General features: G+C 37.7%; 1 protein-coding gene across 1 annotated transcript; it reads left to right on the top strand.

Annotated features, from left to right (window-relative positions):
* Window positions 1-8312: 8312 nt before the first annotated feature.
* On the top strand, window positions 8313-21690 carry LOC117315594 (RNA polymerase-associated protein LEO1-like). The gene is made up of 12 exons (XM_033869856.1): window positions 8313-8377; window positions 10022-10823; window positions 11333-11449; window positions 12289-12422; window positions 13725-13858; window positions 14546-14630; window positions 15156-15274; window positions 16035-16169; window positions 18054-18189; window positions 19300-19480; window positions 21169-21281; window positions 21515-21690. The coding sequence occupies exons 2-12, from the start codon at window positions 10382-10384 to the stop codon at window positions 21686-21688; spliced, it is 1770 nt and encodes a 589-aa protein (XP_033725747.1). The 5' UTR covers window positions 8313-8377; window positions 10022-10381; the 3' UTR covers window positions 21689-21690.
* The last annotated feature ends 1620 nt before the right edge of the window (window positions 21691-23310 follow it).

The raw sequence follows: 23310 nt of genomic DNA, 5'->3' as shown, positions 1-23310 counted from the left end.
CCAGACTTGTCAAATGAAGAAAATGAAATAATAATTGAAGCTGTACAGAATTTTATATTACATTCCAAAAGGTTCGACTAAATATTTATGAACTACTTAGCTTCATCGTAATCTATCCCCATCCCCATCGACATCATTAATTAACATAAATAATTTACATAATTATATATCCAAGTATTCTATTCTCCAACTAGATTGCTATAACATAGATTTATTTGTATTCCACCACTGTTCATCACTTTTCACCATAATTTACCTTTTTGTCAAAATAATTATTTTCTGTTTATTATTATGAAATAGTATTTGTATCTCGACCACCATACTAATCACAATATGCCGAACCTTAGAGGGAAATGGATTAATATAAGCTTTAAGTTTGTTTCTAGATCCCTCACCAATGTACAATTTGCAATGTATATGTACACTTGTATTGAATATAAATAAATATTGTTTAAACTACACCAGACATGGTGTCAGGGCCAGAGGAAACTCGGGCTATAAATCCATATGTTTCGAATGTGACACCAACTTGTCAATTACTTATATCGATATCTAAACTAAAATATGTCGACATTTGATCTGGAAAACGGAAATATCCCAGGAGGAAATCCTTAACACAGAGTATTGTTTACCGTACTGTTAGCGTAATAGACAGCTGTCTTGTTAAACACGTTATCAGGATAGTAAGACAAAAATAGCAGCGAAATAAACAGAAATAGCGACTTGTTGACAGTAACACACTTGATGGTAAAAATAACTACACACTCTCTACCACCCGATCTAACACCACAAAGGATTATAACACTTCCTGGAGTATAAAAGTAAATGTGACAAAAACATTTTTTTTGTATTGTCAGTTTGTCAGCTACAAACAGATGATATTGTGATGGAAAATAAATTGTTAATTTATTTACCTATCTGAGTTTCACATTATTTTTAACGGATATTTAATAACTCAGCCTGTTTTCGGTCAGCAAGGTAGAAAATGCGTGTATCTATTTATAAATATATATAATAACATTTTTTTTAATGTTGAAACTAAATTACAAAAAATGTACATCTATTTGACACGTATATTTCAAGTGTATTAAACAAGGGTTGTGAAATTTGCTGCTTTTATTTCATGCCCTCGCTGACTTAAAAAATATACATTTGTAGACTTTTACTTAAAGTGAAAAGATGTACTAATACTCATACCCTACTGTGAACTTGGTAGATTAGCACTTTCTAATACGACAAATATGATTTGTTGAGTATTGGCTGAAATTCTGGAGACAGATACCGGGGTATGCTACGAGGGCTGATTGATAAGTTGTGAGCCTCGTATTGAAGGATTTGAATTTTGCCGGACATATTGTATTATTTTTCAACATAATCCCCTTCAGTATCTATACACTTTTGCCAGCAGTGTTTAAATGCCTTACTGCCACTTTTATAGAACTCCTTTTCTTGGCTGAAATAGTTGCTTTCAGTTTTGGAAATAGATGAAAGTCTGATGGAGCGAGATCATGTGAATAAGGCGGATTCTCAATCAATTAAAAGCCATAATCGTGAATGGCAGCCATAGCAATGACAACCACTTTCACCTAACCCTTACCCTAACCGATTTTGTTTTCCATTTTGTAAAAGCCGCCTGTCTTATTTTCTTTAGAGTGCTACCTCGTCGATATAAACTAACCAAATGTGACCAGTCCTTGGGTACACGGCCCTATATAGTCAGAGAATAGTAGGACTTAAAAAGAACATACTTGAGTACCTCCTTCAATACGAGGCTCACAACATATATAAAAACTCTCGTATATGTAGTTGATACAAAGGTAAACTGACTTAGCAATGTTTAAACAATGTTATGATGTCTATAGGTTTTGGATATCTCTAGTTTAATCAGAATGTTGTATTTAAACAACAATTTAAATCAAAACTTTAATTGAGGTTTTTGTACAGACACTGAATCTTGCTTTGAAAATTCTCTTATTCCTATTTTTTAATAAAATTATCTGTCTGAGGTTATAATTGTGTTCGGTACTATCTCAGAAAATCTTAACCAGTGTCATGTACTTCAATTATTGCAGAATTTAGCTTATAATTTCGCAATATCTGTGTCGTCGATATTAAAAATACCCAGAAGTGAAAGACTGTGTGAAATAAAACTCGACAGATATAGAGAACGAATTAATAACTCGAGAGATATAGAGAACGAATTAATAACTCGAGAGATATAGAGAACGAATTAATAACTCCAGAGATATAGAGAACGAATTAATAACCCGAGAGATATAGAGAACGAATTAATAACTCGAGAGATATAGAGCACGAATTAATAACTCGAGAGATATAGAGAACGAATTAATAACCCGAGAGATATAGAGAACGAATTAATAACTCGAGAGATATAGAGAACGAATTAATAACTCGAGAGATATAGAGCACGAATTAATAACTCGAGAGATATAGAGAACGAATTAATAACCCGAGAGATCTAGAGAACGAATTAATAACCCGAGAGATATAGAGAACGAATTAATAACTCGAGAGATATAGAGAACGAATTAATAACCCGAGAGATTTAGAGAACGAATTAATAACTCGAGAGATCTAGAGAACGAATTAATAACCCGAGAGATCTAGAGAACGAATTAATAACTCGAGAGATATAGATAACGAATTAATAACCCGAGAGATATAGAGAACGAATTAATAACTCGAGAGATATAGAGAACGAATTAATAACTCGAGAGATATAGAGAACGAATTAATAACCCGAGAGATCTAGAGAACGAATTAATAACCCGAGAGATATAGAGAACGAATTAATAACCCGAGAGATATAGAGAACGAATTAATAACTCGAGAGATATAGAGAACGAATTAATAACCCGAGAGATCTAGAGAACGAATTAATAACTCCAGAGATATAGAGAACGAATTAATAACTCCAGAGATATAGAGAATGAATTAATAACTCGAGAGATCTAGAGAACGAATTAATAACCCGAGAGATATAGAGAACGAATTAATAACCCGAGAGATCTAGAGAACGAATTAATAACTCGAGAGATGTAGAGCACGAATTAATAACTCGAGAGATATAGAGAACGAATTACATTTCATTCTTGGATTTCCTACCTTGACACACAACAGCACATGTACATCGTATGGAAGCAAGCATCACCAGTCCCGATGTTTGTTTTTAGGGGATTAACGTCCTCGCAGTACCAGGGTTATATGAGGATGGGTATAAAGGAGACACCAACAGTCAGGGTTATATGAGGACGGGTGTCCAGGAGACACCAACAGCCAGGGTTATATGAGGACGGGTATAAAGGAGACACCAACAGCCAGGGTTATATGAGGACAGGTGTCAGGGAGACACCAACAGCCAGGGTTATACGAGGACAGGTGTCAGGGAGACACCAACAGCCAGGGTTATATGAGGACAGGTGTCAGGGAGACACCAACAGCCAGGGTTATACGAGGACGGGTGTCAAGGAGACACAACAGCCAGAGTCATACGAGGACGGGTGTTAAGGAGACACCAACAGCCAGGGTTATATGAGGACGAGTATCAAGGAGACACCAACAGCCAGGGTCATATGAGGACGGGTGTCAAGGAGACACCAACAGACAGGGTTATATGAGGACGGGTGTCAAGGAGACACCAACAGCCAGAGTCATATGAGGACGGGTGTCAAGGAGACACCAACAGACAGGGTTATATGAGGACGGGTGTCAAGGAGACACCAACAGCCAGGTCATATGAGGACGAGTATCAAGGAGACACCAACAGACAGGGTTATATGAGGGTGGTTATCAAGGAGACACCAACAGTCAGGGTTATATGAGGACGGTATCAAGAAGACACCAACAGCCAGGGTTATATGAGGACGGGTATCAAGGAGACACCAACAGCCAGGGTTATATGAGGACGGGTATCAAGGAGACACCAACAGGCAGAGTTATATGAGGACGGGTATCAAGGAGACACCAACAGCCAGGGTTATATGAGGGTGGTTATCAAGGAGACACCAACAGTCAGGGTTATATGAGGACGGTATCAAGAAGACACCAACAGCCAGGGTCATATGAGGACGGGTTTCAAGGAGACACCAACAGGCAGGGTTATATGAGGACGGGTATCAAGGAGACACCAACAGCCAGGGTTATATGAGGGAGGGTATCAAGGAGACACCAACAGGCAGAGTTATATGAGGACGGGTGTCAAGGAGACACCAACAGCCAGGGTTATATGAGGACGGGTGTCAAGGAGACACCAACAGACAGGGTTATATGAGGACGGGTGTCAAGGAGACACCAACAGCCAGGTCATATGAGGACGAGTATCAAGGAGACACCAACAGCCAGGGTTATATGAGGGTGGTTATCAAGGAGACACCAACAGTCAGGGTTATATGAGGACGGTATCAAGAAGACACCAACAGCCAGGGTCATATGAGGACGGGTATCAAGGAGACACCAACAGCCAGGGTCATATGAGGACGGGTGTCATGGAGACACCAACAGCCAGGGTTATATGAGGACGGGTATCAAGGAGACACCAACAGCCAGGGTCATATGAGGACGGGTATCAACATAAAAGTGAGGAAAGGTTTAAGACCCCAAGTGTTACAATGGGGACAGAAGATCTATTTCGGTCTCTTTTTTATCTCCTGTATAGAAGACACGGAAGACTTTTTTTATCTCCTGTATAGAAGACACGGAAGACTTTTTTATCTCCTGTATAGAAGACACGGAAGACTTTTTTATCTCCTGTATAGAAGACACGGAAGAAAATCTCCGAATCTACAGAGTTTCCAGGTTTAGTCGCCTACTACGACCAACATGCAGTGTGATACAGTGGGTCTTTTTCTGGGGCTCTCAAGTGTCCAACGAACAGAAGACAACGGAGAAATCACGTCCGACCATGCAGGGGCCCTACAATAGGTCGACTCTTACGACACGTAGCGAGATACAACTGGCAGCTTATCTCCCTTATTTACCTGGTTTCCCGCTCCCACACGGGTTCCTTCAGTATCGAAACCAGGTAATAAAGCTTAAGATTCAGGAAATGAAAGCCGAGTGTGTTACCACTGTGTCACTCGATCACTCAACGACAATAACTTGTAAAGATTTAAAAATATAAATGGCTGCAGAAGTCAGCGTTGAAGATCTGGTCAACATAACTTTGTAGATCACACCATTGTTGCCGAAGCGAAATATTTGTTCAATCCATCCGATACAATATATATATATACAGCTAGAGCAATGATGAATTTGTGCATACACTGAACAACATACAGAAACTACAATACAGATTCAATCACAGTTTAGCGGAAGGCTTTCAATGCGAAAAGCTTGACCACCGCTAAATGTGTAATGTAGATGTCCCGCGTGTAAGGTGTAAGACTAGAGTCCGCTGTTCCCATTTCACGATCGTAAAAGTCGACTATACTCCCTAATGTCTCACCGGATACCGTCTCATTGAGTGATACTGATGGGCTGTAAGACCTAAAGTTAAATAAAAAATTGAAAATTGAAAAAAAAATATATTGAAATTTGAGTGTCCACCTGCGTCGAAGGCTTTTGGTCACGTCCCTTGAGTCTCTAAAATGTTTGTTTCATTAGTGGGTAATGTGACCGGGTGGTGTGTCCTGCTGGGTGTCTTCGACAGTGATGATTCAGTGAGATTCCACTATAAAGTCGGCATCAGTTCCACGCTATTACATGGACACAAACATGAATATACTACAGACTCATAACACACAAACGAACACATCACGTGCATGCATGGTGACTGACTCTCTTACCGAATAAAAACATCTTTTCTTTTCTTCTTTTTCATTGTTTTTTATTCTCCATTTTTCAATAGTGACTCTAACGCTATCCTTGTGGCTAGATAGTTAACATCTAAAATAAGTCTCCCTGGAGATAAGATGAACTGTGAAATCTAGGCGTGATACAAGGTTTCACTCTTGGACCCGCTTATTTCTCACTGACGAGTCGTAGAAATGGACGAAACATCTGGTGTTGTATTATACTAATAACTCGGTACACATACTTTATCTATATTACTAAATTGTAATTAAAAACGTTATCAAATTATATCTTCTAGTCGATCTCTTTTTTTTCAAGTACAATCCTGATGATAACCATAGTTCATCTTCGTGTCTTTATAGACCACGTGACCATACACGTGACAATCGCATCACTGGAGATTCTCGATCAAGGCTCGATCACCAAACGACATTGACGCAATTGGAATAATGAAAGAAAAAAACACCTAAATATACATGTACCTTAAATCGTGTTCATATATACAGGGGATGTCATTTTAACCGAATTTTAAACTAGCCTCCTAAAACGTCTCAAAATTAATACATGTAGACTGTAACTAATTTTCAAGTCCCTGTGTCTCAGAATTGCGGAGAGAATATTATATACGAAAAGAGACGGTATATCAAATTCCTGAATAGAGACTTCAAAATGTCTCATCTCAGACGAAAAAAGGAATAAACATGAGTTGCAACACCCCATCGAGACTAGAGGTTAAATTTCTTTAAATATGACGTTTCCTGTCTGAATTACGCATTCCCATGCAGGAACTGTTAAAACAGTTGCCCCCCCCCCCCCCCCCCTGTGCCGGTTGAAACTGTTCAGTTACTTCTTGAAAGTGTCTCGGCGACTTAACTTGTTGGTTGACAAATATGTTGCATTGACGAAAGCTGTTTTATAAACTGGTGTTAAATTAGCATCGACGAACTATGAAATTGTCCTGTAGATAGGGACTTGTTAAAGAGGACTGGTGCTGTCTCCTTAAGTACAAAAGGGCCGACAAGGTCAGGCCCTAAATCATTGTGGTGTCCAAGGACGACAATACACCCTTTACATCTGCTGTAGCCCGAGTTTCCTCTGGCCCTGACACCATGTCTGGTGTAGAGTTTCCTCTGGCCCTGACACCATGTCTGGTGTAGGGCCCCTACACCAGACAAGGTGTCAGGGCCAGAGGAAACTCGGGCTACATCTGTTGGGGTTATTATAATATCACGTAATGTATTGTGAATATTACCATTACTAGAGGGAAGATTAGTAAAGGAGTCATCACCTTTTGATTGACAACATTCATTGAATACAGTGGCTTTGTCAAACTCGTTATCCCAAAAGTTGTCCATAAACGGGATAGTGGGTATATCATTGGGTTTACCATTATTTTTCATAAGCACTTTTATTGTTTTCCGCCAAGACTTTCTATCCAGTTTAGGATCTAGAAGTTTGCTTGTAGGCTGTTTATAATAATTCTCTTTGGCTTGACGAATTAGACGGAGTCAGTATTAACGAATTGAAGGACCTCAAGCGGACTCACAAAGGAAAACAGGCGATTGTAAATTTCACCTAAAACATATAATTTTATGCAATACATACAGGTATCTTCGATGCAGACCCTCCGCTTAGTTTTAAAAGTTTACCCTTTTCCGGCGTTACCACACCGGGCGGTTCAAAATAACACATACACATAAATAATAAGTACAAATGCTTAACTATAACAATCCTTTCGACAGTTTAAAATTTCTTGAATGATCCCCTGCTTGAATTTCAGTCTGGGTCTAGCTTATTTCAAAGTGTGACTAGTCGTATCCCTCCCCCCCCCCCCCCCCCCCCCCCCAAAAAAAAAAAATCAAAGTCCGGAAAATCATTTCTGGTAAAATTAATTTGACAAAATTTTATCATCAGAGACTAAAACACCCACCAGTCTCTTCCTACCTGACCATTTTAAGGAATACACACATCCAGGTTTAAGTTAAGTTAGGGAGAAATGAGTTTTGATTAAGCTAATCACCTTTTGAACAGATGGACCCTGGTTATGTTATTACCGAGGTAAACTGAAGGAGGAGTTAACAGAATAGGCCTACAATAAAAATGTTAACTTTCTTCGTCACAGAAATGTGTCAATTTTGTTGAATTTTATATTGAACTATACGTACGTCCCTGCAATATGTGTCAAATATTATCATCAAACAGATATGTGCTGCCCTTTTTTATTTTGTTTATATATATATATTGCTTATGATGCTTATCATAAGGTCTTTTAAACATATCTTGAGTACAAGACTTATCATTTTTAACTTGGGCATTTTTCATATGGAACTATACGCATTCTGGATTTGATTGAATTAAATTAGAAACTATTCATTAAAAAGAAACGGATGACAGTTATGTCAACATTCTAGTTTGTATCAAGCTGATTTTGTTTCGTTTTATTTTGGTGGGTATTTTATAACGACTGCTTCGTTTACATACGTCATAGAATTCGTAATATGCATTAACCCAACCGGTATGGCGGACGCAGAAGAAATTTTCGGAAGCGATGCTGAATCAGACAATGGTTTGTTGTACTTCTTGCTCTGACGTATCCTTATTATGGCACTGAATTAACCAAGGGGTCCAAATCTTTAAATTGATTACACACTGTTGTTGATCAATCACACATTGCATAAAAGAAAGCCTATTTCACATGGTACACTCATCAAACAGCGGTGTGATTTTTCACGACCACCAGAGTACACAACCAAAGAGCTACAGACTCGTTGGTGACAACTCATACTATAGCATTAGTAAAGCAAGGTTTGATAGCTGGTTCAAACATAACAGAAATATTGAAAGAGATTGAGATCTTATTTTACAACACCTAACAATTCCGACAAGGCCCCTGTGCTGTCTGGGTTGTACATCAATAACATTGTAACAGTTGCATGCCTACTGTCCGTTACCAAGTTCCATCTTGGGCCCAGTATATACCTAACTGTTGTCAGAAAACATAAACATTGCCGACAATATATACAAAACAATGGCTAGTCTACCTGACTTCAATATGTGATGATTACCTAATTTACGCCTGGTCATTATTTAACGCTGTGATAGCCTGAATACAACCTATAACTTAGATAAACCTACTGTATCACAATGTACCTACACCTGTACAGCAACACTATGTGATCACGTCAACTTGACCGCGACACACGTACACCGTGACTGCGTACATCCTGTACCGCAACACTATGTGATCATGTCAACTTGACCGCGACACATGTACACCGTGACTGTGACTATCTTTACCGAGACACACTTTGACCGAGTCACCTGTTTACCAAAACACGACAAACACTTGTCTTGGTACCTGTCACAGTCACTGTAAACACAGTATGTCGCCCTGTACTGTGATACCCGTAACGATACCGTACGTGATACCGGTACAACAGTGGAACCCTAATCTAATAGCTATGCAGCTAGGCCCAAACTTATTCAACTTGGTCACTATTTACCTTTTTTTTACTCTGCTTGTTCGGTCGTCCGAGCAAGCTGGAGAGAGAGTGTGTCTGGCAGTCTGATGGAGCCTCTATTTGTACCCCCGGCCAGGACTGAATCAGCCAATCAGAAACAGTCAGTCTCCTGTGAGGTAAAACATTTTACGGACGATTGTCTCCTATGTAAAGAGATATGGTCAGACAAAGACTACTTGCAGAAGCACCTTAACAGACTAGAACAGTGGGAGTCTGACTGGTAAATGAGCTTCAATGCTATCAAGTGTCATCAATGCCAAAAACAAAACAAAAGTCCACATAACATTTTTATAACTTTTGTATAATACACACTGCTAGACAATCTGGCTGCTAGCAAATACCTCTGGTTGACACTAGCAAACTATCTCAGCTGGGGTTGTCATCACTCAACTCCATCGTAAAGTTTGAGAATGATTGAGGCCAACAAAACACTTGGATTCCCGAGACGCAATATGGCATCATGATCCAGGAAAGCCCAAATCTAAACTTCACTTGTACAACCAACTGTCGAGTACACCTCTACATTTAGGGACTGATATACCTCAGAAAACATATTTCTGTTGGAAATAGTTTTACTAGATAGTCTATTGAGTATAGGGAAACATGGCGGACAGAACAAAACATCTGTAATTCCAAATGACTTGATTTAATTTAATTCTTACTTTCATTTGTATTTCTTGGTGTTGCAGATCATGGTAGTCCTGGGTCTGGTTCTCCAGCTGGAAGTGGTTCAGGTTCAGAGGGCAGCCAGCACAGCAGTCCAGCCCACAGTGGTTCTGGCAGCCCGCCAGGTAGTCCGATGAGTAATGCTTCAGGTAGTGTAGCCTCAAATTCCCCCCAAGGGAGCCCCACTCACAGTGGCTCTGGGAGTCCTCCAGGAAGTCCAAGAAGTGAGGCATCCGGTACACCAGTGGGAAGTCCTGTACATAGCGGAGCATCCAATTCACCCCCAGGGAGTCCTGCTCCTAGTGGTGGTTCACAGTCCCCTCCTGGCAGTCCTGTTCACAGTGGAGCTTCAAATTCTCCTAGAGAAAGCCCTGTACATAGTAATGCATCAAATTCTCCCAGAGGAAAGTCCTGTACATAGTAATGCATCAAATTCCCCCAGAGGAAGTCCTGCCCACAGTGAAGCTTCAAATTCTCCCCAAGGGAGCCCCACACATAGTGGCTCTGGAAGCCCTCCAGGAAGCCCCAGAAGCAGAGGGTCAGGAACTCCCATAGGGAGCCCCAGGTCAAAAAGTGGGTCACCAGTATCGCGTGGATCAGCTTCACCTGCACGGAGTGGGTCGGGCAGTCCGCCCGGTAGTCCTCACTCTGGGAGCGGAAGTGCTCGGTCAAGGTCTAGGTCAAGGTCACATTCAGGAAGTCGGTCAAGGAGTGGAAGTCCAGCCAGTAAAGGATCAAAAGCGAGTCGCCATAGCAGTCCCCTCGGGACCCCCGGTGGAGGAAGTGGAAGTGAGGGTAGTGCTCCAGGGACACCTGTTAAATCAGGTAAGCTATATGAAAGCTTCAGTTGACCTTTGACATTTAGTAATTTTGGATGTCAGAAAGAAATATCTTTTCAAAATGAGTGAAAACTAATTATTGGGAGTCAAAAATAGTCCTAATGAGACCTTTGTGTAGTAACTTTTAGGTATTTTCAGACTTTTGATTAAAAAAAGAACTCTAAAATATTCCACTTCTTGTATTAATTTCAAATCTGAATAGTTAACTAATGGAAATGTCCTTTCAAACTGGAAAAATAAAAACCAATTACCGGGGGGGGGGGGGGGGCTGTATACATGTATCAGTGGTAATGTAGCAAATACATTTTTAGGCTTTTGTAGATATTTTTTCCCAATGAAAAAAAAATTTATTGTACCAAGTACTTACTGTGCATTATTTCATTTGAATTTATCTAATAGTGCATGAAATCAGATCTCTACCAGCACATTCTGTTGATTAATGAACAAAAAACATACACATGAAAATCTTGTCTCAATGGACACAATGATTTACAGCACACAGTGGTAGTGACTCGGACGATTCTTTTATCGGCCGCAAGAAAAAACAGAAAGTGACACGTGGAAGTGACGATGACGAATCAGGAGGCGAGGAAAATGGTCAGACTGTCGAAGGTAAGATATTTCTCTAAACAATCTCAATTCTGAGCCAGTAGAAAGGTTCCTCTGACATGATGTAGTTAAATCTATTAGCAAAATCATTTATTTTCACCACTGCCCCGGATGTCATTAGCTCTTGATATTTTTTGGTCGTCAATTGATTTGAGAAAATCATGACTTTATGAACCAATAATCAGTGGTTTCTTATTACTTAATGAATTAATTATTTGGAAGATAGAAATCTGAACATCAATTTATCTTTTTTGAATTAGGGTATTAAAAATATCTTTGAAATACTCAAATATGATTCTAATACAATCAACATAGCTTCAAACAAAATCTATTTAATTACATATTGCTGTCATTTATCAATGTTGAATTCCTTGAAAAGTCAACAATTCCCAAATTTGGATCAAACTTGTTATTTTCCAAATGGAATAAATACTACAGAGATCTGTTGAAAAGGTAAAATTATTACTGACAGAATGTAATATTATTGTGATTAAGATTGTGATAAAGATAGTATACAGTGAATCTTGATGTCATATACAAATTCAGTGCTATATCAAGTATAAATCCCACATGACAAGGATACAAGGGTAGAATTGTTTTTATCACATAATTTATATTCATGAGAATATAATTGCTCAGAGGCTGATTTCTTTATTAGAAATTAAAAAAGGGTGAAATTGGACTCTTACAGTATGTTTTTCTCTAAGGGGACATTGTAGGATGTCATAATGAGATATTATATGTCACAGTATAATTATTGCATACATGTCTTATTTATGACATGGCTGTATGACATGGGTGAACCGGCCAGTTATGTGATACACAGTATTTTAACATTGTAGCTACTGTAGACGATCTGTTCGGAGACGCTGCGGATATCAGCTCAGACGAGGATGATGAAGATAAGAACAAGGAAGAGGAGAGGAAATCTGATTCTGAAATGAGAGATGGTGATGAAAACAGAGATGATGAAAGGGTGATTATGATAAAAAAATCTATAACAAACAACATACGTAAATTTGAATAACCAAAAGAAAAGTGATTTGGGTAGAGAGAGTAACCTAGAGGAAAGTTATTGGTTTGATGTGAGCAATTTGTTTGTGTCAGTTAAATTGTCTTTGTATAATGGCCATGGTCTCAGGAGGACAGGTGTGAGGGAAATGTCCTTACCTAGGCCATGGTCTCAGGAGGACAGGTGTGAGGGAAATGTCCTTACCAAGGCCAGGGTCTCAGGGGGACAGGTGTGAGGGAAATGTCCTTGCCATGGTCTCAGGGGGACAGCTGTGAGGAAAATGTCCTTACCAAGGCCAGTGTCTCAGGGGGACAGCTGTGAGGGAAATGTCCTTACCAAGGTCATGGTCTCAGGGGGACAGGTGTGAGGGAAATGTCCTTACCAAGGCCAGGGTCTCAGGAAGACAGCTGTGAGGGAAATGTCCTTACCAAGGTCATGGTCTCAGGGGGACAGGTGTGAGGGAAATGTCCTTACCAAGGCCAGGGTCTCAGGAAGACAGCTGTGAGGGAAATGGCCTTACCAAGGTCATGGTCTCAGGAGGACAGGTGTGAGGGAAACGTCCTTACCAAGGCCAGGGTCTCAGAAGGACAGAGACCTTAGGGATGGTATTTGTCTTCCATCTATTATTGGGTATTGGGGGATATAGATATCAACTTCTGGTTTGTTGAAAACAAGTTCACAGAAGATTTTCTCAAATTACATTGCAAGTATATATGTTTAAAAATCAGAAAAAGACAAGGCCAACATGATACTTCCATATATGTAACACATATAGATACACAATACAATGGGTACTCAACATTGAATCTGACATAGTTTTGTCTTGAACTATTGTAAAGATTTGAGAGCTAGTCCCAGTTTCAACAGCATTCTTTTATCAAATGAAATTCCTTCATTTAAAATTTTCAATAAGAAAACTTTATTGTATAGGGAAACATAATTAACATTGGCCCAGAAGTAGTCTCTGGCGAAGGGCTACAAACCTTATTTGAATAATTAGACCTAGCCTACATTGATATTAGAATAAAGTGGTAATTAGATTAGTATCTGCATAATTGATATAGATCAACTTCAAAGTTGCATTAGAAGCTGGTGAATAATACATGTCCATTAGGCATCTTGTTGGGGTTGATTTTTGAGTCATTCTTTTTCTGTTGGACTCATTCCAGTACACAGTGTATCTGTTGGTATTGGGACTAACAAAATTGTGTTCTATAGAAAAAGTCTTGTTCCTAATAAAAGGGGGGTAACTCCTGTTTTCATTAGATGCCGGGTGAGGAGGAGGAGGAAGAGGAACCGCCAGAAACAAGGATTGAAGTGGAGATTCCCCGGATCATCACTGACCTCGGCAAGACTGTCCACTACGTCAAACTTCCTAACTTTCTCAGCGTGGAGACCAGGTACCAAGCATGACATTTATATATAGTGATGTCATAAACAAATGCCAAATTATTTCTGAAGTGAAAAGTCTACTGTCAAATTCGCATTTTTTCATAGAAAAATGAAATAAGATTATCAGTTTGTTCCTAAATGAGAGTCAATGTGATGCTGAATTTAATGAACAAGTTATCACTTATACATGAATTCTTCGCTTGCAGCTGGCAGGAATTCCTGTCTGGAACATTTTACCATCTACCACTAGCGATGTGATATCCCACCTCTCTGGGATACCTTAGATTTCTCAATATAAACACATTACATCAGTATCCACATCAACTGGGTACATCACTATATTTAACAAACATTCATAACTTCCTTAGCAAAAGGTTAGGATTAATCTCCCAGTTTGATGTTACAAGCTGCTAAAGCTTGTTAAATTAAAATAGATAATCATATTTGATAAAAGAGAGATACTTACATAATGGTAGTTGTTTGTGATAACATCTTTGAATTTGCTCTATTTGCAACAATACTTCTGAAATTTTCTTTTTGGAACTTTACATGAAAAATATCTTTCACAAGGAAGCTAGGCTGTGGTCCCTGAAACTGAGGTTTTGATTGTATCAGTGTTTTAAGATGAACTATTTATTCTATTTTTATCACAAGGCAATTTTTTCTTTTCATCGCCAAAATTTCTGTTTTTACAGACCGTATGATGCTAGTGTTTATGAAGATGAAATAGATGAGGACGAGGTTTTAGATGAGGAAGGCCGAGCCAGAACTAAACTTAAGGTATTACTTTAGTCCTCACATTTAAGTTTTAAAGTTTTACTGTAATTTAAACCATCTTTATTGCAAATAACAGACATGTTTTGAACTAAATATTAAAATGTAATTGTAGTCCAAAATATAGATTTGTATTTAGTTTAAAAAAACTTGTGGACAAAGGGAGACAATCTAAAGTTAAATTGTAGTTAAACTGAGAGCCTAACATTTATTTCTTCCTTAATGAAGCTGCATTAGGTTTTCCCAGTACATTCATGAAATACACTACAATTAAATAGTCCTGATTCAAATCGTACTATAAAATTTTATCACCACCGCAAAGAATGTTCTATTTTGGGTAGTTTTACATCAATTCATGAACAAACTCGGTTTTAAGGACAAAATATTCATTTTCAAAACACTTCAGTTTTGAAACTGGAAATTACCAAATTAAGCAAAACAATTGCAGTTTAATCCATTTTCTGGCAATAATATTTAAACAAACTACTAGTCCAGAACCAGTCCATGACACATTGTGTATCTGGTTTATAGGTCGAGAACACTGTAAGATGGAGGAATGTCAAAGACGAGGCAGGTACTGTTATCCTGGACGATAACCTGGCTCCGATGAAGGAAAGTAATGCTAGAATTGTACGCTGGTCTGACGGCAGGTTTGTTCTATCTATAGATTCATAATTAATTTTCCATTGTTTTATGCAAAATATAGCTTTCTGGTTGGTTCAGTTTTCTTTTCATACCTCAATGAAAAAAACCCATAAATAAATGAAGTACAGATGTGTTATACAGTAAATCTTGTTTATAACAAAGTTGTGACAGTAAATCTTGTTTATAACAAAGTTCTGACAGTAAATCTTGTTTATAACAAAGTTCTGACAGTAAATCAAAGTTCACAGGACCAGAGGAAAGAGTTGTTATATCTGAAGTTAGTTATAGAATTTCTAAAAAATAAATGAGAATGAACAAAATTTAGAGATTTTCAAACGCAGCAGTTTATTTTAAGAACATTTTACAGTATAATTTGTTTAGATACTGGGAAACATTTGTCCATAATTTTTTTCAAACCCTTTATTAAATTAATAAATTGGTCTACTATACTTAAGCTATCAACAGCTGCCATATGTGATTTAACACAATAACTGAAATGTCAAACTTACACCAAACTTTTGTATTTACCATTTTTGTCAAGTTCAATTTGCAAGAAAAATTCCCTGTCAGTACTTTGTAATCACAATTTTCTTCCCTCTGTCTGTTCATCAATGCTTTCATTTTCTTACAAGGACTTTGAAAAATTGATTGAATTTTCCATTTTTATACTTTTATATGAAGATTTACCCAACGTGTATACCTAACTACATTAGAGGTTTTAACAATACTATCTGATACTAAAGTGTTATCTTTGCACCATTTCAGCATGTCCCTACATCTTGGAGAGGAAATCTTTGACGTCCACACTATGCCTATTCAAGGAGATTTTAATCACCTGTTTGTACGACAAGGAACAGGACTACAGGGTCAGAGTGTCTTCAAAACAAAGTTGGCCTTTAGGTAGAGTATAAAAAACAAAGCTGGCCTTTAGGTAGAGTATAAAAAACAAAGCTGGCCTTTAGGTAGAGTATAAAAAACAAAGTTGGCCTTTAGGTAGAGTATAAAAAACAAAGTTGGCCTTTAGGTAGAGTATAAAAACAAAACTGGCCTTTAGGTAGAGTATAAAAACAAAGCTGGCCTTTAGGTAGAGTATAAAAACAAAGTTGGCCTTTAGGTAGAGTATAAAAACAAAGTTGGCCTTTAGGTAGAGTATAAAAAACAAAGTTGGCCTTTAGGTAGAGTATAAAAACAAAACTGGCCTTTAGGTAGAGTATAAAAACAAAGCTGGCCTTTAGGTAGAGTATAAAAACAAAGTTGGCCTTTAGGTAGAGTATAAAAACAAAGTTGGCCTTTAGGTAGAGTATAAAAAACAAAGTTGGCCTTTAGGTAGAGTATAAAAACAAAACTGGCCTTTAGGTAGAGTATAAAAACAAAGCTGGCCTTTAGGTAGAGTATAAAAACAAAGTTGGCCTTTAGGTAGAGTATAAAAACAAAGCTGGCCTTTAGGTAGAGTATAAAAACAAAGCTGGCCTTTAGGTAGAGTATAAAAACAAAGCCAGCCTTTAGGTAGAGTATAAAAACAAATGTCATATGTATCATACTTCAGATAATTCCTGCATTTTTTATGAAAAGTCATTAAAATGTACCGTTTCGAAAAAATTTTCTGATTTTTGGCAATTTCAATGTTTCAGAAGATTTAAATAATATACAATATTTTCACACTAACACTTAGTCTTAGTCTTCAACCACATTATACAGGCAGTCACCATATTTAGTACTCGGGAATGTTGCAAGTATTCTGGCAAAATTTTAGTCTTTTTTGAGGAATAAAGATATTGTGGACATAGTGTACTGTTTATGAAGGGTCATTGGTTTGATACAAATTTGATTTCGAAAAATACTTTTCTTAAACTTGAAGAACAATTGAAAACATAGATACGTCTCTAGACAATGCTGGGTTAACTGTGACAAAGAAGGGAGGTAACTTCTACAGGCAATAGAGAAATTTTCAGAATTCTTTTTTTGCAATTTTGATGCGTCATATTACACATACTTAAACCTGTCAACTTTTTAAATTTGATATGGGGGAGAAAATGTTTGGTGATGATAAAGATTGTCTTCAGAACCTGTTCTGTTTGACAAAACAGTGATACAAAATTACATATCTGAGCTGTTGAGTCAACTAACCAAATTTAACGTCATTGTACTGTTTCATACAGGAGATGCAGAATTCAAATATAAAGTTAGAAAGAAAAATGTTTATACATATTTGACATATTCAAGCATTATTTTTAATTTTTTGTTTGTTTGTGTGAAGTCTCACAAAAACGGATGGGCATTCTGTTTTGTGATACTTCGTCCGGCCCGTTTAAAAAAAAACCATTATGTCCTTGTGCTCAGGAACACTTATGGTTTGATAATCTCCATTCTCTAAATATCTACAGAGTTTCAAGGTTGAACGCCATGATTGATTGTAAAAAAGTAGTCCTATGTGTATAAGGTCATAAAAAACGATGTACATTTTTTTTTGGTCTATGCGGAAATTACCTTAATTTTAAAACTAATGAAATGTGTGTAAAAAGATCAAATGAAATTATGAAAGAATAACCTGATTTTGGGTAAAAAAACTCTCGTGACAAAACAATACAAAAACACAGAATGAAAAACTAGATGTTTTGTTGACCTGTCTTCCTAGAAAATCCCCACTTAATCCTGGACGTATTATACAATAATTAACTGCCCAGAGATATTGCTTCAAGACTCTACACAATTCATCATACATAGACTTTGTAGAGTTACCCCACGCCAGATTTTTGTAATGTTTGATTGACATTTAATTTTCAGGCCACACTCCACAGAATCCTTCACACATAGGAAAATGACCCTGTCTTTGGCTGACCGGTCCACTAAGGCACAGAAGGTCAAGGTCGTCCCGATCTCAGGTCGTGACCCTGACTACTGCAGAAATGAATTGATTAAGGTAAGCAAGGCTGTTGGGATACTTTGCCAGAAGTGCAGTCTCCAACTTGTGACTTTTACATCTGTAACCATTGATTTGAGTTTTAAGCTCAACTTTAACCAAAGTAATATTGGTCATACAGAGAGGACACCTGTATGGTAAACGTGGTAAAGAATGATCTTACGAGGAGGTGTCACGATGGAAAAAATTGAGAATTTGGGATATTTGTGAAAATTTGCATGTACATTTTGTGAGACAGAATAAGACATTTCATGCATTTCTGAAGTATTTTTTAATCTTTAAAAGCAGACAAGTTCGTCCGGTTTCTTCTTGATTATGACTTCTGCTTCCGTTTTAAAAGTTGGAAAGTCGCTGAAAAAAGTCGCTTTTCAGCATTTGGGACACGGAAATGATGGTCGTTAGTCGCGTCTGACAGGTAGTCGCTTAATTCAGGTCACTAGTATAGTAAATAACGTTGGGAGGAAAAAATACGGTCGCATATGAAAGGAAGTCGTTTCAGGTGGTCGCAAAGGCAGGTTTGACTGTACCTCAATATTTACACTTGTTTGTCACATATACATACGGTATACAGGGTACGAACAAACTGCTTCTAATATTGAAATCTGTTTGGTTGTGTTATAATACTGAATTTTGGTGATTTTTTGGGTGGTTATATCTTAGTAAACTGACTAAGTGGGACAGGAAAGATGTATTGTTTACTGTGTAAAGGTATTTTTTTAAATGTTTATTGTTTGGAATCCTAAACAAAGATTAAGTTTGTTATCTGAGATAATGTGTTTAGTGATTTAAAGGTTTTTTAATTTGTTTAAAACTACATTTACTTAAATTTCAAACTTTGACCTTTGAAATATTATTTTACACCACAAACAGTTAAATTGAAATTGTCCGGTATTTATGTGAATGTGTCTCCCACTTTCAACTTTAATGAATTTCTGCTGAATGTCATTAGATTAATTAATAGTCAAAAAGTCAAACAACTTCACCTGGTATATTAGAATTTAACCAGTTAATGACTACTATTGGTCAGGAGGCAGCTAAGTATTTATGTAAGGTGTAAGTGATGTGAGATTGTCCTATATGTTGATACTTCCATCAATATATTTTTGACAGAAAGAGGAAGAGAGATTACGTGCTTCCATACGACGGGAAAGTCAGATGCGACGGACCAGGGAACGGTCACATGGTGGGGGTCTGACACGAGGATTCTTGGAAGGAGATGAGGAAGACGAAGAGGATGAAGGTGAAATCTCTATAGCAGCCATCAAAAAACACTACAAACAAAGCAAAAAAGGTAAGGATGAAACAGGGAATGTTGTCAGACAAGGAAGGGCAGGGTCATCATAGGGAAGGTCAAGGTCAAACACAGAAAGTTAAGGTCAAACAAAGATGATCAGGGTTATAAATGGAAGGTTATGTTGCTGTCTTCTTTCATTTGCTTTTGTTTGAATCAGTGCAATGTATATGATTTCATTTTCTGAATACTTACATTAATGTATTTTCCTTAAGAATTAATTCAGTATTTTGTTAGCCTGTTTACTTGAGACAGGTCTTATATAATGCACTTCAAAGTTATATTTTTAGTAACAGCGGCCTTGATCTTGACCTTAAGGAAAATTATAAACTCATATGTGCATCGCCATTCAAATTGATTAGGCATAGAGTGGCTTTGTTACAAGATGAAGTGATTTATATATTGGGATTAATAGGATCTTACATGGGTCTGTTCTGTGGACATGGATATCTATCCTGTGTATAACAGTTTGGCTGGTCAGCACAACTTATTACACGAGGGTTGAGATATCCCTGTATGTGGAACAGATGTGTTAATTCAAAATAAACCTCAATCTACTTTTCATGAAAAAAAGAAATATGTAAAAACAATTCATTGCCTATTATTATGTCACCGAAACAATACAATGACATCATGTATACAATTCAATACATGACGTCATAGTGTATGTCAGCTGTCTTTTCTAACCTTGTGCAAGATTAATAGAATTCTATATAGTCCTGTTCAATGGACATGGATGTCTCAACACAATTTGGCTTGTCAGCACTCGACAAGCCTTGTATTGGCCAGCCAAACTCTTACACTCAGGCTGAGATATCCCTGTCCACGGTATAGACAAATGTTTGATTATTTTTCTCACATACTTAAACAAGAGATCCCAGACGGATCTTGGCGCCCACCATGGAATGATTCATATCAATCAAATGAAAGACTGATCTGTTCTCTTCTTTCCCCTTCTTTCCCCTTCTTTCACTCTTCCTTCAAAACATTTAATAACACTTTATAACAGGAGCAACTTGCAATTGTTAAAATCTAAGATGGCCACACTCTTTGTCATCCATTTAGTTCTTTCAATCAGACTTGCATGCACAACTGGAGACCAAATTTGAGAAAGACCCATAATGGCCATTTAGTACCTTAAGAAATTTTCATAACAATGCTGTTTCAATTGTCAAAATTCAAGATGGTTGCCTGTTGGCCATGTTGTTGTCTGGTTGAAATAATTCTACACATTATTTTTCTTTTCATCACATAAAGAGGAATTATCTCCCCCTTTAAAATTCATCACCTGTCATTTTCTGGTGATACAGACCAACATTACTGCGGACTACATTTAGCATATCACTATAACATTGTTCACAGGGGAGATAACTCTTATGAAACAATTGGAAATCTTTTTCTCAGGGGATAGCATTTCATGAGTGTCTCCTATCACATTAATATGCACCATCAAGTTCCACACTTGATAAGATTTTGTATTAGTCAAGGTTAAAAGTTGCTCAAGGCCACTATGACCTCTTTCAAAGCAATGATCTTGTGTACAAAATGAACCTCATTACAGATTTATTACTCATGAGGGGTGGGGGTGTTGTGAGGGGTGGGGGTGTCGTGAGGGGTGGGCGGTGTCGTGTGGGGGAGTATATCTGTGCAATAAAATAAATTAAATGAAACATTAATTTGTTTTACAGAGAAACAGCAGATCTATTCATCCGACAGTGACGATGCATATGACTCCGACCGAGAAAAGAGCAGGGCAAAGCGGCTGATGAATGCGAAGAAAGGTGTGGTGGATAGCGATGAGGTACGTCTTTGTTGGACGAAAGGTATCCCAGTGTTCACATGGTTTACAGTGTCTCATTTATACAAAAGGTATGTTTATTGGTTAAAGGTCAGGGAAAAGGAATGTACCACATCTAAATGAAGATATCCAGGATTTAAAATTGTGCAATAAATTATTCTCTTTAGAAATGTTGATTCGCCTTCTGTTTTATTACAATAACAAAAGAGAGTCAGCTGATATGTTTACTGTTTCAGGGCTCCGACTCTGATGCTGGTGGCCCGAAAAAGAAGAAAGCTAGGATTGTAGAAAGTGATGAAGAGGACGCAGAGATGGAAGATCAAGGGGATAGAGATGATGACAGAGGAAGCGGAGAGAGTGATGGGGGAGGGAAAGGAGGAGCAGGGTCAGGGGGGTCAGATTCGGAGTAAGGGGGGTGTCAGATTAAGGGGGGAGGGGTCACATTCAGAATAGGTTTGAACAGGGGGTCAGATTTAAAGTAGGGGTGCGGGGTCAGATTCAGAGTAGGGTGGAACAGGAGGTGAGACTGAGGGTAGGGAGGGGGGCAGGGGTTCAGATTCGGGGTAGGGAAACATCTCTTGTTACAGGTTCTGAGAAATGGTAGAAACAGATCCTGCTTTAGTGGAAGGTGTTATTAGGCCGTGTTAATCACTGGGGTCGCAAATTAGTTTGAAAATGAGAATAACAGTGTAGTCCTGAGAATAGATGTAAACAAGTTGTGAGTGATTGAATATCTCTATGTGGTTTGATGAAGTGTGGGGTGATTGAATTGTGAATGAATGTGAGAATAGTGATTTTAGTGTGGATGATGTGAGAAGATGTATGGTTTCATAAAAAAAATAAAATTTTTATAAAAACTTACATAAGTCATGTTTTCCTTATGTTCAGAATATCATTCCCACATTACAAATCGTACCATGGGTATTATATATATCCTACAACCAGGATCTATAGACAGTGACAACTAAAGTCTGACAGGACTGGCACATCCCCAGTACTGTGGGGTTAATGTCTCCCTGTCTTCACCCCTAGAACATGTCATGGCAAAATTGAAGTCACAAATAGCTATGCTATCAGTGTTGGTAAAAGAAATCCTGACCAATGTTGACATAATTCATTCAAGATTACAGAGAAGAGACGAGATCAAAGCCAGTCAATATAAGGAATTGAAACATGGAGATTTGATTGATGTACAACACAGATTTAAACTGTTATAAACCACCAGGATGGGCTGACTGGGCCTTCAATTTTGCCATGACACATTCTAGTGGTGCAGAAAGTGAAAGTGAACGTTACCCCCGGGGTTTGGGGGATGAGACCCCTTTGGGAAAGTACTAATGTGAATTTTTTTATCAGGTACGATATTGTGCACTTAGTAAGTCGGAATTCTATATCGGTTTAAATTACAAGTCTGTGATAGAATTTCGTTTCATATACAATGTACATAGTTTTAACTTCAATTTTGAACGACGAGTGGATTTTTATTTCTTATAAAACACTACACAGGCGACAGCGGAACTTCTTGTCACAAAAAAAACAACCTGAAATGACAAACACGTACAGAAATCTAGAAATGACGATTGAAAATTGCGTCCTGAAAGATCGCTTATGAAATAAAGTTATTTGCCAAATACAGAGCCAAAACTGTAGAATTTCGTCCAAGTTTGTGATGCAGTTAATTAACTTTGAATAAAAAAAAACCGACGATAAAACATTTGAAGTTGGTAAATAAATACAATTCTATTTTTTTCAGCAAATAATTGTATTTTAACCATTGGTATTTTCTGTGTATAAGTTGGCTTTTACGTATTCAAATACATGCTGTCCCCATTTTTCGCTCAAGTGGTGTGTCGTTGAAAACGGAAACGCGCGCGGTCACGAGTTCAGCCTCTCATATGTCCTCTCCAGGGCAAGTCATAATAAGGGGCTTACTGAAAATTTAACAAAAATCTCAATTCTAATTGGTGTCCATCGCAGCATTTTACTTTTCATAATTTAACTAGAACGATTAGAAACTGTCCCTGAGTATTTA

This window comes from Pecten maximus, chromosome 17, assembly GCF_902652985.1.
Source record: "Pecten maximus chromosome 17, xPecMax1.1, whole genome shotgun sequence".
Taxonomy (NCBI): domain Eukaryota; kingdom Metazoa; phylum Mollusca; class Bivalvia; order Pectinida; family Pectinidae; genus Pecten; species Pecten maximus.
This window is presented reverse-complemented; position numbering and strand designations above follow the sequence as displayed.

What these genes read in the sequence shown, in the direction of transcription:
- LOC117315594 (XM_033869856.1), top strand. Translation starts at nt 10,382, where the DNA reads ATGCATCAAATTCTCCCAGAGGAAAGTCCTGTACATAGTAATGCATCA. An exon ending in GCAGAAATGAATTGATTAAG is followed by an intron (nt 18,190 to 19,299) that starts GTAAGCAAGGCT and finishes TATTTTTGACAG; the next exon opens with AAAGAGGAAGAGAGATTACG. An exon ending in GTGTGGTGGATAGCGATGAG is followed by an intron (nt 21,282 to 21,514) that starts GTACGTCTTTGT and finishes TTACTGTTTCAG; the next exon opens with GGCTCCGACTCTGATGCTGG.